The sequence below is a fragment of the Microtus pennsylvanicus genome, chromosome 11 (assembly GCF_037038515.1).
Source record: "Microtus pennsylvanicus isolate mMicPen1 chromosome 11, mMicPen1.hap1, whole genome shotgun sequence".
In the NCBI taxonomy this organism is placed as follows: Eukaryota; Metazoa; Chordata; class Mammalia; order Rodentia; family Cricetidae; genus Microtus; species Microtus pennsylvanicus.
Genome location: NC_134589.1, coordinates 40,638,186 through 40,655,245, shown reverse-complemented (window position 1 = coordinate 40,655,245; position 17,060 = coordinate 40,638,186). Strand labels below are relative to the sequence as shown.

General features: G+C 43.8%; 1 protein-coding gene across 1 annotated transcript in view; it reads right to left on the bottom strand.

Moving 5' to 3' along the window:
- Myo1d (myosin ID) overlaps positions 1 to 15,525 on the bottom strand; it is a 293,048-nt gene extending 277,523 nt beyond the window's left edge. Inside the window, exon 1 of the mRNA XM_075991410.1 lies at positions 15,218 to 15,525. Within this exon, the coding sequence (XP_075847525.1) occupies positions 15,218 to 15,312 (95 nt within the window). The 5' untranslated portion in view covers positions 15,313 to 15,525. The remainder of the gene's footprint in view (positions 1 to 15,217) is intronic.
- Between the last annotated feature and the right edge of the window lie 1,535 nt (positions 15,526 to 17,060).

Below are 17,060 nucleotides of genomic sequence, written 5' to 3'. Positions count from 1 at the left end.
GTGCAACACCTGTCTAGGACAAACTAAGACAACATTAAAGAAGTTCTTCTTCATCAATGGTTTCAGATAAAACAGGAGCCTAAGAGGTCAGAGATGCAAATAGACACATGGCAGCTACTTGCCACAAGTCAGCAAGCAATCAAAATGCTCACAGGATGGAAAATTCCACTCATAAGCCGAGTTTGTTCAACCACACACATAATTCAAATGCCAAGGACAGAAATAAGTTTCAAGTGGCATGGCACCTACCTAGAACTCAGCTTCTTAAACCAACACACCAAAGCAATAGAAAAAGGGATCTCAGCTGCAAAGACAAGACACAGGCTTCTTAAAACTGATGTCACACAACTGACACACAAGATCTGTCTAATCAGAACATACTCCTTCTAATGAGCTTATCTGACTGCTGAACCCAGAGCTGATTAGATTTATACATTAAGAGGGCAGAGAAGATTTACAGTGAGGCAAACTGAAATAAATCGTGTAGACTTAACTATATACTGATGTGGGATTTCCCTCTGCATATTGTGAATATGTTTTATTGCCATTGGTTAATAAAGAAGCTACTTTCAGCCAATAGCTTAACAGAGTAAAGCTAGGCAGGAAAACTAAACTGAATGCTGGGAGAAGGAAGCCAGAGTCAGGAGACATCATGTAACCACTCGCAGGAGACAGAGACACTGGAACCTTGCCAGTAAGCCAGTCACATGGCAATACACAGATTAATAGAAATGGGTTAAGACGTAAGAGATAGCCAATAAGAAACTAGAGCTAATAGGCCAAGCAGTGATTTAATTAATACAGATTCTGTGTGGTTATTTTGGGTCTCAGCATCAGGGAATGAACGAGCAGCCTCCAACAACAATATACTCTAAAGGTTAAATTATTTGCATTAATTTGGGGAGGAAAGGATTACATACAAAAAACTGTTCAAAAGTATGGCCATGGTGATGAGTTACTGAAGAAAAAGTGAAATCACATATTCACATTTCCTTCTTTTAAGGTGCATTGGTGTTTTGAAAGTCTGTATGAGGGTGTCAGATCCCCTGGAACTGGAGTTACAGACAGTTGTGAGCTGTCATGTGGGTGCTGGGAACAGAACCTAGGTCCCTTGGAAGAACAGACAGTGCTCTTAACCACTGGGCCATCTTTTTTCGTTTTGCCTCCAGTCCAAAAGAATAGGGTTTTTTTTGAAATAGGGTTTTCTCTGTGTAGTCCTGGCTGTTCTGAAACTCACTCTGTTGATCAGGTTGGCCTCAAACTCAGAGATTCACCTGCCTCTGTCTCCCAAGATCTGTGATTAAGCACATGCCACCATGCCCAACTTCATATTTTCTTCAAAGAAGCAAAACTGAGGGAGTATTTATACCTAGTACCTGTAACATGTTAAGAATTAAACACTCCAGCTGGGCATGGTGGTGCAGGCCTTTAATCCCAGCACTCAGGAGAGAGAGGCAAGAGCTTCTACATAGGAATTCCAGGACAGCCAGGCCTACATAGTGAGACCCTGTCTCAAAACAAAACAACACACATCTCACTTGGTAACAGTCTTGTACTGTAAGAATCATTCACACTTTAAGGTTAGGCTATACAGGCTCTGAGAACCAAAACACTGAGTGGTATAGCCATGTGTAACTACAGAGCTCACTGTCTCCTGAGTTTTGTTTTATATGGCACCTCGCTTTTGCTTTTCGTTGGGAGTACCTCTAATTTTGGGGTGCAATTGTTTATGAGGCTAAAACTCTAAACCCATAGCAGTAGTTTATAAGCTGATTTCTCACTGGCTGGTGCTTTTTCCAAATGGAGAATTAAATCCCTGGAACCCCAGTTCACAGTGAAGCTGCTCTGTTGAAAGCCACAGAAGGCAGGTGGCCTAAAGCCCTATTGGACCCTACTTGGAATCCCAGGCTGCTCCTTAGGCTCCTCCTTGGCCAGGAATAATACAGACACCACCAGAATAAGCATCACTGGACTTGCTATACTGAAGTGTCTACCTTGTGGACATTTGACAACTGATAAAAACTGAATGAAGGCATCATGATGCTGTGAAAGATTGGGGAGTGTGGTGGAAATGCAGTTAACTGGCTAAAGGGGGCGACAGTGACACTTGGCCATGGTTTCCACTTTATCTTATGGCTCAGGCATCACATGCCTGAGTTCTACAACTCTTTCCTAAGATTTACTCATAAGTGTGTGTGTGTGTGTGTGTGTGTGTGTGTGTGCGCGCGTGCACGTGCGCGAGCGTCACATGTGTATGTATGGTGTCTGTGGAAGCCAGAAGATGGTGTGGAACTCTCTCAGGGCTAGGGTTACAGGGAGTTGTAGAGTTGCCCAATGTGGGTGCTGGGATCCAAACTCAGATCCTCTAGAAGAGTTGCAAGAGCTCTTAATCACTGAGCCGTCTCTCCAGCCCCTTCCAAACTTTTGAAAGGAAAAGGAGGTAGTCACCACTTTACAAAGAGTCCCAAACATGCTGTAGAACCTCATCCCCTGAGAGTAATGGTAATTTTATTTTCCTATGTTCCCAAAGACTGAAGTTACAGTAGAAAAGTCATGTTACACAAAACACAAGAAGTAAAAGGCATACATTAAACACAGTAAATGAAGCAGGGCTCAGTGACACTGGCCAGAAATCCTAGTGCTCTAGAGGCAGAGGCAGAAGGATAATCACAAGTTCAAGGACTGCTTTGTCTACAATAGTAAGTTCCAGGTCAGCTAGGGCTAAATTAATATCTTTTAGAAAACAAAATGCATAGTTTAACAAGGAAACAAAGATGCTTAAGTACTATGCATTTATTTATTTGTTTATTCATTCATATATGCATATAAAATCATCTTTGCCCTTAATGCAAATAGGCCTTTGGAGATTAGCCTTTGCATGGCCCTCAGGACACAGAGGCTAAGACACAAACACAAACTGACAGAAAAGCTAGTTGAATATGATTACAAGTTCTCATAGTTGTAACTTACATTTAAACTAGCCTAGAGATTTTTGTTTGTTGGGGATTTGGGGACAGGGTCTCATGTAGCCCAGGCTTCACTTTGAACTTTTTGCCTTGTTAAAAGGTCCTCTTATTAATCACAAGAATTTAGAGACAGATAACAGAATCTGATAACTCAACCTGATATTACTAACAACTATTCCTATAAAAAACTCAAAATGATCCAGATATCTATGTAAGTCAGAACTGAAACAAGACTAACAGTAGAATCATTCCAAATAAGTATAAGTGTTTTCAACAGTGTTTGACCTTTTTGAAAATTGACTATGGCTTTTTTTCCTGACTTGATGCTACATACAAAGCGGTGGACTGAGATAGGCCAGCAGCCTCAGACAGTCGCTCCAGACGATTCTCCATTGTACAAGTCCTCAAAGCCGACTTTGTGGTCACAGAAAGAAAAATTGTTTGAGTTTCTCTTGGTGTTTGCTTCATTGTTTTAGGTGAAACTATTTTTTGGACCAATTCAATTGCTTCTATTGTTTATGTGAACCTTCTATAAATAAATGGCAAATAATTTTTTAAAATCAAGACAGTAATATAATCATGGGAGAGATGTGGAAAGAAGAAACTAAAAGAAAGCTGTGTTTTGTTTGCTCCTTCGAATGCCTTCCAATCATTCCAAAAGGACATATTAGAACTTTGTACTAGCCTGTGGCTCCTCTAGGAAAAAATCTTGCTCAGCAATAAGTAGTCTTTCTAGTAAAGCAAAACAGCCATGTTAGTGTTAAAGCTTCAATCACACTAAAGTGAACCTACTGCTATGTTGTGAGTCAAGTAGAATGTGGGGGAGATGGAGTCCTAGTTAGGCAGAATAGCAACAACACCCATGAAGCAGTTGTGTGGGGACTGTAAGTTTGGGTATCTACAAGGATAGAGCTAGGACATGGGGGGAACTGGAAGGGAGGCAAAGTATGAACAAGGAGTCAGATGACGGCCTTGATAGACTTTTCCAACTATTCAAGTCTGTTACTGGAATCTTTTGCTTTAAATGCCCTGCTTTCCACTATTTCATCAGGAAATGTTGGAAGCCATGATCTAATTCACAGGCTGGCTCACAAACATCTCCCACCCACAATGTCATGATCACAGTACACAACAGTCTGGGTGCTGAGTCTCAGAAGTTCAGTAATTGAGCATAAGAATAAGGGAGGGGAGATTTCCTGTTCCCCATCCTCTTCTAGACTCAGAGACGAGCCAGCAATCGTAATTATGCAAAGTTTTCCTTGGCCATCCTTCCTCGTCACAAGGACTTGCCTCCCCAAGAATAAACTGAACTACATTACCATGCACATCCTTCACAATGGCATTTAGCGCTCCATCCCAGATCCGTCCCATCAGCACCACTTCTCAGAAACGAAAACTCCAGTCCCTCATTCCAGTGAAGGGCTACAGAGAGGTATGAAAGAGAATAACCAGACTAGGCCAATGGACACAACTGTGCCTGGGCTACTTCAGAAGGATGTGATTCCAGAGAGGGGGTGTGTGTGAATATGAATGTCTTGTTCTCCTTTTGATTTTATAAAATATACTCTATATCCTAGGCTGGCCTACCCAGAGAGGCTTTTAACTCAGGGTTATCCTTCTGCCTCAGACTGTCTTGAGGGCTGGGATGATAAGCGCAAACTTAATCGTGCCTGGTGGTAGTGACTTTCTAAGAGAATTTTTATCAATTCAACTTAATCTCTAATTGTAAGACAGTATAAGAGAAGACTAAAAAGGTGCAGACATATGAGGGAAAGCAGCCTTGCGCAATGGAAGCTGGCTAGGAGCAAGGCCAGCCCATTCACTCTGAGCAGGTAGAAAAAGAAGAAAAGCCATCCAGGGATAGAAGGCAGCAGGAAAGACAGTTTCCAAATGAGAGACAGTTCTTCTCCATCAAGGATCTGCTTAGGTTGTACCTCTTCTAGAGCGTATGCCCAAGCCACTTCCAATCTCATTTTTCAGTCCCCCCTGGGCTGTAATATATTCATATGCACAGATCTTAATTGTGTTGTCATCAGTTCTTTTAAAAAATATGGTATGTTGATTCCTTCTGTCTAGGGAGTACTTAGAATGATGAATTATCTGCACTGTTTACTTGGGCTCTATATTTCATTTCACATCGATTCATTCATTAATGCATCCTTTACCCCAGCAAGCTATCTCTCAAAGAGTGACTTCCACAAGAAAGCCCCAGTAAGTACTCAGCACAGTGGTCTTCAGCTTAATGTTGGAGAGTATAAAAAAAAAATCATATGGATTCCACAGCTAGGTAAGGAAATTTGGTTTCAGAATGGTTTTATTTTTAAAGACTCTGCTTACAAGTTTATCACATGGCTATCACTGCCTAGATCTGAGGATCAATGTCACCAACTCGTAGGAGAGCAGAGAACATGGCACACAGAATAAAAGGCAGCGGAAGTGCTTGCTATGGAGAGTTTGAGACGGTTTTCAGGAAGTAAACATTGTGTGATTGTTTCAGGTGGCGGTTACAGAACGAACTGAGCATGGCCAGGGAATGTTCAGTCCAAGAGGCTGGACCAGAGGTTAAGCATTCACTGAAGACCTATTCAGATGCTGTCATTAACTTCACAATAGCCCATTATTCCCACAAGGAAGGCTTCGAGGAACCAGGTAGAACATGGAAAACATCTTTCTTTCTCCACGGGCAGCCAGAATTCCTCCCAGGACCTTTTTCATCCTTGCTTCCCAGATGAAAGCAAAACAACTGGCTCCCCCATTTTACTGGAGGAGGAAGAACACAGCTACTTCAGTACTCACAGGGGTAGGGCAGGACAGAGAGGCAAGACAATATGGGAAGGAGTGGAGAAGAGTCAACATGAGTTAAGTGGAAATTAAACTAAGCCCTGACCAGACCTTTTCCACACAGATGATTTCATCGCAGTAACCGTAGGTGATCACTGTCCACACACAATGACATTGAGGTCTAGAGTACTTAAATCATAATGAGATTGGGAGTTGGGTCAGACAGACCACAAAGCCTGTGTGTTTTCCACTCTCCCTGTGGCAAGCACATTTTCCCTTCTCTTCCACCACACAAATGCCCCCCAGCTAAAGGATGGAAAACATAGATCTTTTCAAGAGCCCTAACCAATAACTATAGAGCAGTTAGATGAAAGAAGCCTGTTTCCCCAGGAAATAAAACTGTCAAATCAATCAAGGGATTTAAAAGACAATTAGAAGGAGGCTTGCCCTCTCTCTCCAACTTCTATGAATAGGGTTGGCATTTGAGTGATGTCAGTGGTTGCATGCATGGGGGAAGCTACCACTAGGTCTAGAGTCAACGAGGACCACAGAAGTTCCTCTCTCAGTGAACTCGGCAGTGGCTGGGCAATGGCACAATGGCCCAATTCCTGTCTTTAGGAAATAATCAAAAAAATGAGGTTAGTGTTTGATCACGGTTCTGTTTGCTGGGCTGGCTCAGACATTTGGTGAGAACACTGGTGAGCAGCTAGCTCTCCACATAAGGCTAGCTCAGTGAAGTGAAGTGCATGCAGATCATTGTGCAAACGTGTCCATCCATATCAAAGTCAAGCAACTCTAAGAGTCAATCCCTTCAAAAGCCTGTAATGAAAGCAACCAGTAGTGACTTCTGAGTGTTTGATTCCATCCACATCTGGCTGTATTTGGGAGCTAAACTCAGCAGAAGTCTACAGGGTCAAGAAATGACCCTGAATAAAAATAGTCTTGGAAGTCTGTCACAGAGGAGAGGAAACAAGGCGGTGGGGGTGATTCACTCCAAATGGCAGCTCCAAAACCAAGTTCCCATTTTTGTTCCAATCTGAAGCCAATGTGCAAAACAGGCACAGAGCAGATTGTCCGTTTCCAAAGGCAGTTGCCAAAGAATTTTATATGGAAGCCAAAAAGATTTAGTGTGCCATTCACCTCTCCTCTAAATCTGAGGAGAAAGAGTTTGAACTGAAGCAATGAACCCACAGTGGGTTTACGTTGTATGAAGACCACCCAGGGTCTGGTAAGGAAGGGAAAACTTTGTTCGCCAAAGTTTCCAATGACCCAATGGCTTACTGGGTGTGGGCAGAGTTCTATGGCAGCATGAGCCCCTTGCTGCTGTCTGCCTATTCGTTCCATCACGCCTCTTCTCCCCAGTCCACAATCAAGGACAACACTGAGAAGGTTATATGCTTTTTGTTTCTCTTTATAGGGAAGGGTGGTACTGAAGATTGCATCTGGAGCCTCTGAGTGCTAGGCAAGTACTCTACTGAGCTACATCCCTAGCTTTCTCTTTTGTCTTGGGTGTTTGCGTGTGTGTGTGTGTGTGTGTGTGTGTGTGTGTGTGTGTATGTGTGTGTGTGTGTGTGTATGAGAGAGAGAATATATATATATATATATATATATATATATATATATATATATATATATATGGGTGTGGGTATGTGTGTGGGGGGGTGCTCCAAACAGTTTAGGCTGGCATCAAACTCATGAGCCAACACTGATTCTGAACTCCTGATCCTCCTGCCTCTGCTTCCCAAATCCTGGGATTACAGGCATTATGTTACTATGCCCAACCATAGCCCTCTTTTTTCTTTGCAACTTGAGATAGAATCTCCATAAATTGCAAGTCTGTCCTTGACCTCACTCTGAGCTCATACAGACCTTGCTTTTAATCACCCTGCTTCAGTCTCTTGAGTATCTGGGGTTATAGGCCTGCAACACCAGGCTCTGATATACACTTAGGATTGAGAGTTCTGGCTGAACTCTCAATTATCCAATGCTTGACTACTTTAGTTGTGCTGAGTACACAGGTGTCAAGCCTGTGGCATGACAGGAACAAAAGGCCTGTTTCTCACTCACTCATGCTTCCCTGTCCAAAGACCCAATTTTATAGCCACACTTCGTATTTTCTTAAAGATGGGCTCTCCAACAGCACTGGGTCTACCTTTAGAAATGCATCTTTGACTAACTATGCCACAGGGTAGGAGAGCGATATGCAAAACAACAAGAGAATGTGGCAAAATCTTTAACAGTTATGAACAAGTGTGCCTGTATTCTAGGAGCAGAGTGTCTTGTGGGATTAGGACAGACTTCTTAGAACTGGTCTCTAGATGAGTAAGATGTGAGTGATAAGCAGGGAGGGAATGAGAGTGGCAATGAGGGAAGAACAGTCCAGGGAGTAAGAACAGCCTCGGCCAGAGGTTCTCAACTGGAGGCAATTTTACACAGATGCAATTCTTGCATCTAGTAGGTAGATGTTGCTAAATATCCCTCAGGGCGTAGAGAAGCCCTCGCAACAAAGCCTTATCCACTCAAAATGTCAACAGCTTCACTGAAAAAAAAATCTGCTCTAAGCAAAGACATAATAAGCACAGGTTAAAAGAAACAGGACCTGGAGTATAGCTCAGCGATTGAGCAATTGCCTAGCATGCATGAGGCAATGGATTCAATCTCCTGCACCACAAAATAAATAAGGCTGAGTAGATGCTTTGTCTTCAAGGTAGGAACAGCAGATGACGGTAGGAAACTTACCACATTTTACTGCCCTATCAACTGAGAAGCACATCTCTCAGGGACAGTGTCCTCTGCTCAAGTCCACTCCTACACAGCAGCCTGAATTTTACATTTCAGCAGACAGTGGTGTGAGGGTGATGAACTAGGTAATCCCCCCCCATCCACCCAACAGTGCGCTCAGAAGAGCTAGGTGTTCCCCACCATCCACATAACTAGGTGTTCCCCACCATCCACCTAACTAGGTGTTCCCCGCCATCCACAGAACAGTGCACTCAAAAGAGCTAGATGTTCCCCACCATCCACCTAACTAGGTGTTCCCCGCCATCCACCTAAATAGGTGTTCCCCGCCATCCACAGAACAGTGCGCTCAGAAGAGTGAGGTGTTCCCCCATCCACCCAACAGTGCGCTCAGATAAGGTTAGAAGCTGCTGGGATGCTAGAAAGACTCAGGAACAGGAATGGGTCAGGCTAGAAAGGGAGGAAGCAAGGGCTCCCTGCCCCAAACAAGTAGCTAAAAAGGAAGCAGAATGTGGCCTGAGCGTCAGAGGAGGGTTGACAAGAATCTCACTCCTGGGCACAGATCCTTTAGAAACAGAAAGCACTTTGCCACCACCACCTCCACTGGAAAATTAAAGATAAATAACAGAACAAGTCTCTTCCTCTCACAGGAGACTTCTGGGAGGAAGGGAAGGGAGCCTCAAGACACAGGGAGATTTTGTTACAAGAGCAAGAAATGCAAATGGAATCTTCTCAGATATGCTTACCCACATTAACCCGCACCAGCTCTTTAACGTTACCCTGTCCACATACACACACTCACCTACACTCATCTGGAGATGTGGGGCTGAGGAGATAGCTCAGTCAGTTGAGTGTCTTACAATTAAGTCCCAAGTTGGACCCTGAATGCAAGTAAAAATCCCAGGTGTGGTGGCACTTGTAACCCCAGTGCTGGGAAGGCAATCATAAGTCGACCCCTGGGGCTTGCTGGTTAACCAGCCTAGCTTACTTAGTGGGCTCCAGGCTAGTGAGACACCCTGTCTCAAAAAATTTTTAAAGTAGATAGCACCTTGAGTTGGCCTTACACACACACACACACACACACACACACACACACACACACACACACGCATATACACATGCACGCATGCACAGGTAGTATGAATACAGTGAAGTTACAGTGATCGGAGTAAATGTTCAAAAATCAAGCTTTAGTTTCAGAAGAGGAAAAGCAGAGAACAGTCCAATTGTTGTTACTGTCCTTTCCTTTAGATGGCGCTAGGGAGGAAAGCCAGGGCCTTGCACATGCTAGGTGACACATCCTACGAATCACACTACAGACCTACAACACTAGCTCTGAAAAGACAATTCCAAACTGAAAACGATATTTTTAACGTTTCTAAATTATTTATTCAATTGACTATTGAGGCAAAGTCTTATTATGTAGTTCAAGCTGGCTTGAACTCAAAATTCTCCTCACTTGGACTCTTAGGTGCTGGGATTGACAGGTGTGCGCCTCCACACCCAAGACCATAAAAGTTTTACTGAAAGTAACTGAAACCTTCCTTTCTTCTCTATCTACAATACGGAAACTGTTATCCCAAAGACATGTACTGTGTGCCCAGCACAGTGATGGAAAATTTCCACTGTTGAGAAAATTAAAATCAAGTTTTGATGTCACAGACCCCTGAAGTAACTACAGCCTTAGATACTTTATGTATGTTACAGACCCTAAAAAGGACGGAAGCGGTCCATGTGGAAGAACCAGGCAGAAATCACAGGACCAAACATTCCAGAATAAGGAGCACAAACTGGAGCCAGCATGAGGAGGGCAGGAGTAATAGGAACATCTTCAGGAATTTAATTTGCATCCCTGCATCCACCCCTCAAACAGACACCTCCCATTTCACCTGCTGACAGCCAAAGGAATATACCTGGTGTAGCCCAAACCACTCACACTGAAAACTTATTAACATCTCATGTTAGTATTTGGTCTGCCATGGAGATTCTTGGTCATCTTTAAATAAAGTGAATTGGAAAACCAAAGGATACAGAAACAATTTCCAGGTACTCACAGCTAGATACAGTCAGGGAGGGGGAATGTCATGATGACAGAAAGTTTAAATTTTCAGAGAGGGTGGTTTTAAATCCGGGTTGGGATTTCTAGCTCTAAAAGAAGGTATGGGGCCACCCTTCGCTGACACTATGTATCAACAACTGAGGAGTTGGTGGTCTGTGTAATGAGAATCACAGCCAACTCTCAGAGTTACACACGCACAAATGCTGGCAGTGGTGTCACACACCTGTCATCCTAGCATATGGAAGCAGAAACAGGATTATGAGTTGGAGGTCAGCCTTGGTGATGTGTGAGTCCCACCCACCCACCCACCCACCCACCCAAAGCAACAGCGGCAGCAAACACATACAGGTATCTAATAATCCAGGATTCTGACTGACAGGGAAAAGGCAGACTGGAAATCTTAGCATCAGCCAGGAATCCTGCTAACAGGAGCTCATGATTCCTCCCACAGATCCCCAATACCAACTCCTCTGCAGACAGCACAGCTCATTCACGATCATCTAAATACACAGCCGGCTTTCTTGCCACCCTCCCTACTCATTCATGCCACTGTATCCACCTGGAATGTTCTCCACCCACAGGTCCACCTAGATGAGCACTACTCATTCTCTGGAGCTGAGCTCAACTTCTCTTCAGGGTGTTTCAGAGTCAACCTGTGGGGTTTGTCCCTCTTTCGAACTTCCAGAACAATTAAGTTCATAGAATTACTTGGCAAATAGCCACCTTAGCTCTATAAAGCTCATCTCATTTTCTGTTTTCTAAATTAATAGCAATTGTCACCTTTCTCCTGGTATTCACTGACATAGCACCTCTTAAAGATAAGGAATAGATCACACTCATAATTCTTTGCATCCACCCATCTCATCCTCCAGAGTACCTCAAGCAAAGTTCAATTATACCATTCTCTTCTGTGCACACAGACGTCAGGTTCTCCCTAAAGATCTACTAATTCAAATCTCTGAAAGCTTGTAACCAATGAATGTGAAAGTCTTTAAAACAAATTCTAAATACTGTCCTTCAATTTACTTTTTTAAAAAAAGGCTGCAGATCAAACTCATAGTAGAAAACTTTCTAAGCATGCAAAGGCCCTGGTTAGACACACAACACTGACAACAGGAATAATGATGGTGATAATTTTCAAAAGCCACAACCATTTAACTCTATTGCAGAGGGATGGAGAGGTGTCTTTCTTTGCTTTGCCTTTCTTGTCTGTTGGGATGGGGGAAGTTTGTAAGACAGGATTTCATTATGTATCCCATGTTAAACTTGAATTTGCAAGCTTCCTGCCTCAAGCTTCTGAGTGCTAGGATTACAGGAGTCAGCTACCATATCTGGCAAAAAGTAAGTTTTAAAAACTAGTTTAACTCAGACTCTAAACCTTCAACTTGAAACCCAAAAATTCCTCAAAGTTCTGACTAATGTCATGCCATGTGTGCCGTACATATGCTGTATGGAAGTTAAAATAAGACACCATATTCAAGTGTTACTATTGTGTCATGTGTAGTATGTACTTAGCAAATGTACTTGATGTCTGATAAACTGAAATGATTAGTAATTATAAAAAGACTTCTCAAAGCACACAGCTCCATCATGGGGGAAGGGTAGCATCTCAAATAATTTTGAACAAGTTTAATTGGTGAAATTATTATTTTATATAACTCTCTACACTATGTGTACCCGAGAAAACTTTGAACAGTATTGCTAATAAATATTTACCAGGAAGTAGTCTTTGGAATTATATATATTAAAGAATTTAACCTAAAGATGACCTATTTTTAAAAAATGATAAGGATACAAAAACATTTAAATAAGAAATCTTTAGACCATAGCAAGAAAGTAGTAAAATGAGAACCTGAATCTTGGCCATTGACTCTATACCACCATAGTACTGCTTATAACTGTAATTATATCATTTTGATTAAGATGACATTTGATGCCATTTATATAAAAGTTGGGCATCTAGGCGGGTGGTGGTAGCACATGCCTTTAATCCCAGCACTCGGGAGGTAGAGATCAGCCTGGTTTACAGAGCGAGTTGCAGGACAGGTGCCAAAGCTACACAGAGAAACCCTGTCTCAAAAAACCAAAAGGAAAAAATAAAGGTTGGGCATCTAAACTTTGGCTTAAAATTAACATATAAAACATGGTGTCAAATGAGACTCAGGAGACTAAAGAGGATTGCTTTAAGTCTGAGGCTACACATAGGGAAACTATTAACAAATAAATGAAAATAAATAAGTAAAATAAAAACAACAATCAAACAACAAAAGAAGTACAACAAGCTACTCTAGTACTATGGATACAATCTGTAGTTGGCTTTCTATAACTGCTGGTTCTATATTCTCAATCAACTGAGAACTGAAAAGATTTGGAGAAAACACTGTATCGCTGTATCAGGGCTGATCAAGTTTAGACCTTTTCTTGTCATTATCCCCTAATAGTATAATATGATATGATATGATATAATATAATGTTACATAGCATTACATTGTGTTAGGTTTTATACACAACCTAGATATGATTTAAGGAACACAGGAGGGACTAGAGGTGTAGGTCAGGGGTAAGGCACTTGCCAAGTGCACACAAGGCCCTGAGTTCAGTCCCTGGGACTGCAAAGAAGAAAATACAGGAAGATATGTGTAATCGAGGCTATACAAACAGAACTCCCTTATCCAAAACTTCATTTTATGCAGTTTCAGCTATATGCTATCAGTGAGAGTGAATATGACATAAAACCATCTTTTGAATGAGAAACCACAAGAAACTCGACCTAACTTTTATTACAGTATATTGCTATAATAGTTGTTTTATATCAGTAATTTTTTATCTCTTACTGTGTTGAATTTATAAAGTTGATCATAGGCTTGTAGTTAAAGGAGAAAACAGTAAATAGGGCTCATCCACCAGGGGGTTTCTTGTAATACATGTCCCACAGACACGAAGAAGCTACTTCTGTCAGTTTACACTAAGGATTCAGGCATCCTCTAATCATAATGTTTAATGCAGTCTTGATAAATTGTCCAGACTGGCCTCAAATGAACATTCTCCAGTATTGCCCTCTGAAATAGTTGGGACTATAGGTAAGCATCCTCAAATTTTAGAATCCACAGAGACTCTTGGAATGGACTTTCTGAGGACAGCAAGGAACTACATAGTCTATGTAACACTCTATTTAGAATACACTGTGTCCTTTGGGACTACTACCCTAGGAAACTCAGGGAGGCTGAGAATATAAGCTCTGAAAACTCCTGGAGATCGCTGTTACTTTATAACTAAGAAACGGAGGCCCACAGTTTATGGTATGCAGGAGTAGCATTCAGGCTGATGCTCCTACTCCACACTCTTGCTCCAGACATTAGAAGCCTGGTACAGAACAGATGAGGGCTGATGGTGCAGCCCGTTTGTTGATGGAGTGACTCCTGCCTAATGTACCAAGCTCTGGGTTTGAGCCCCAGCTGTACATATATCAGGTAGTGCACATCTGTACGCCCAGTACACAGGAAGTAGAGGTAGGAGGATCAAAAGTTCAAGGTTACCCTAAGCTATACAGCAGAAAAGAATGGATGAAACTGTTTTGCTGGTTCAAAGAATAAACCGGGTTTTTTTAAATTTTGAAATTAAGGTCGATAATAAAAAATGAAGTTAAACATCCAAATCTAATTATGATTTTCAGGTTTTAAGTTTACAAAGTGATATTTGGCTATAAAGTTTATAGGCAACAGACAAAGCAAAGCTTCTGGGAATGAACGAACACACACACACACTTTAAGCTATTTAGAAACTTGGTTTCACTTTTTAAAAGTCAAACTGCTTTAATACTCAGCTTACATATTACTCTACCGAAAATGAAATAATCTCATATAGAAGACTTTAAAATAAGTTCTTTTGGAAGCCCATTTTGGGGCATTGAGTTGTGACTAAATTCTCAAGGACGTCAGTAATACAAGGGCTCCATCCATAACCCCTTGAAAAAAACTGAAACCATGGACGCCTTGTCAAATTCAGACAGTTTATCTTGGCACTGGCAAGTACAGCAGTCTCTTCGATGTCTGGAAACGTGTCTAATTACGTCGAACGAGTAACTAAAAAATAGCCCGTGTCCCGGAACAGACAGCTCAGGGTTCACTCCATAGCATCCTGAATGGCAGGATAGAACCACGCCAGGGGGGAGAAGGGGAGAAGAAAGGAAAAGAAAAGAAAAGCAAGCGTGAAAACGGGAAGAGATGCCAGCTTCTTTTTAAAACAGCCCTCCCGTTTTCCTAGGGCCGCCAGGGCCACCACACCGCTCCTGAAAGTTTTTCTTTTTCTTTATTTTTGTTCCATTAAGTCATCCGGTACCGCCCACATCACTTACCTGGCGCAGGGCAGGCTGGTGCTGCTCCAAGCGAGCTCAAGCTCAGCCTGCCTCTAACGCCCCTATCCGGACACCACTCAGGGACGACCCCAGACCCCTAAAACTGCAGCCCGAGACCTCGTCACACCCTAGAGTCCCAAGGCCGCACCACGGAGGCGTCCTCTCTCGGGGAGGCGTGACCACCCAGCGCCGCGGACCCCCTGTCACCCCGGCGCACTCCTTCGCGGGCGCTGCTTAGTCGGTGCACCCCGAATCCCGAGGCACCTCAGCAGCGCCCCCTCCAGGGAAACCCCAGCATGGCAGCCGCGACGCGCTCACCTGAGCCTAAGGTTGGCCATGAACTCGGGCATGGAGACGGTGTCCATCAGCACGAAGTCCGCCTTGCCGAATTCCAGGCTCTCTTGCTCCGCCATGGTGCTCGCTCAGGTGGGCGCGCGGCCTCAGGTGGGCGCGCTCGGGTCGGGGCTGGGGCGTACAGCACTCTCGGGAGGGGTCGGGCCGGAGAGAGGCGGCGGGCGCTCGTCAGTGCTCGGGACGGCTAGGCTCTGGACGGGCGAGGCCGGCGGCTTCCGCTCCTCCCGCGGTGACTGCGGGGTGTGTGGGGGCCGTGGTGGCGAGACGGAGACGGCGGCGGCTGGTCCCGCCTCTAGCCTGGGTCCCGCTGGGCCCCGCCCCGCCTTGGTCGCTCAGGCTCCGCCCCCCCGTGGAGGATCCCGCCCAGCCACGGCCCAGCCGCCTCCTCACCTGGGCGTCGCGCACGCGCGGGGCGGGGACGCGCTCAGGGCCAGCCGCGGCTGCTGAGCCTCAGCGCCCCCTAGAGACAGGCACGAGCATCTCGCGTGGAAGGGTACTGTGTGCGGACTCTGCGTGAAATAGGCCTTGCTGTCTTCTTCAACCCCTGCCTAGTAGATACCAACAAAGTTACAAAAGTAACTTGAGCAGCTTTGGAGCGAATTATCCATTATGATTCTGGCACGCTCTCCTGGGCTCATATGCTACCCACCCTTGAAGTGGTGACTGAATAGAGATGGCAACAGTACCGATCACTTCCAGGTCACCAAAATGCTCAGAGTTGATCTAAGTGCTTTAGCAAACTTAAGTAACTTGCCACACTGCTAGGAAGTGGAAACGCTGCGGCTTCATGGAGGTCATTTGATTTATGAACTCCAGCATTCAGCCACGTGATATACTGTTCCTCTGTTCGCAGTGGTCCTTTTTTAAAATTCCATTCATCAGAGCATGCCATCAGACTTTACCTTGTTCTAGCAAGTTTTTAATATATGTTTGAATCATCTCCTCAAGATGATTGCAGGCTTTTAGCACAGAAGACCGTGTCCTAAACTTCTTGATATCTCCCCCCCACACACACACACCACACCTTCCAAGTGGCTATATTGTATGGGGTTGTATTATAATATAAGCATGAAATTAGTTTCACAGTTGTTATGAGTTGTATGTGTGATCTCCAACTTAAAGACACCCTGGGTGATCTTCAAATGTTTTTTTTTTCAAACATAGGCTATATTTTCCTGATGGAAATACATTACAAGGGACATTGCCAGCACCTGCACCTCTACAGGCCTGTGTCCCTTTTAGGGCCATCTTCAGTACAGAATCTATTAGGAAATCTAGAAGCCTCCAGGACCTGGCTGGGCTTCAGTTCTGTGGCTGAATTTGAGATGAGTAAATAAGACTGAAGGACCTTGGCATGCTTCAGCTGCCAACAACCCATACTTGCCAAGAGAGGGGACGGTGCCTTGATCATTTTCGTGGAGCACCTCTGCTGTCAGAAAGCCACCCTGATCCCTGGCACAGCAGAGCTAGCTGGGCTGCAGTGTGGCTACTGTGTGTAGCTTGCTTTCTTCACAAGATGTTTGGATCTCATTGTGCTTGTTTGTAGAGGAAGAACGCTGGGATAATACTTCCAAGGTAGGACTGTCCTATGCTTGGGTCACGTGTGAGAGTGGACGAGTGGCTGAGGAGACACTTAGTGTCTAAGATTAGAGTGATTCTGCATCCCGACGCTGTTCATATCAGGGTACTTCAATGTAAGCAGGACTGAATTTGTAAATGGAAAGAGACAGATCTGTGCCCTTGGAAACAGACTCCTAAGTCATAGCAGTAAGTGGATATGTGTGTATGCCCCGTGCATGTGTGTGTT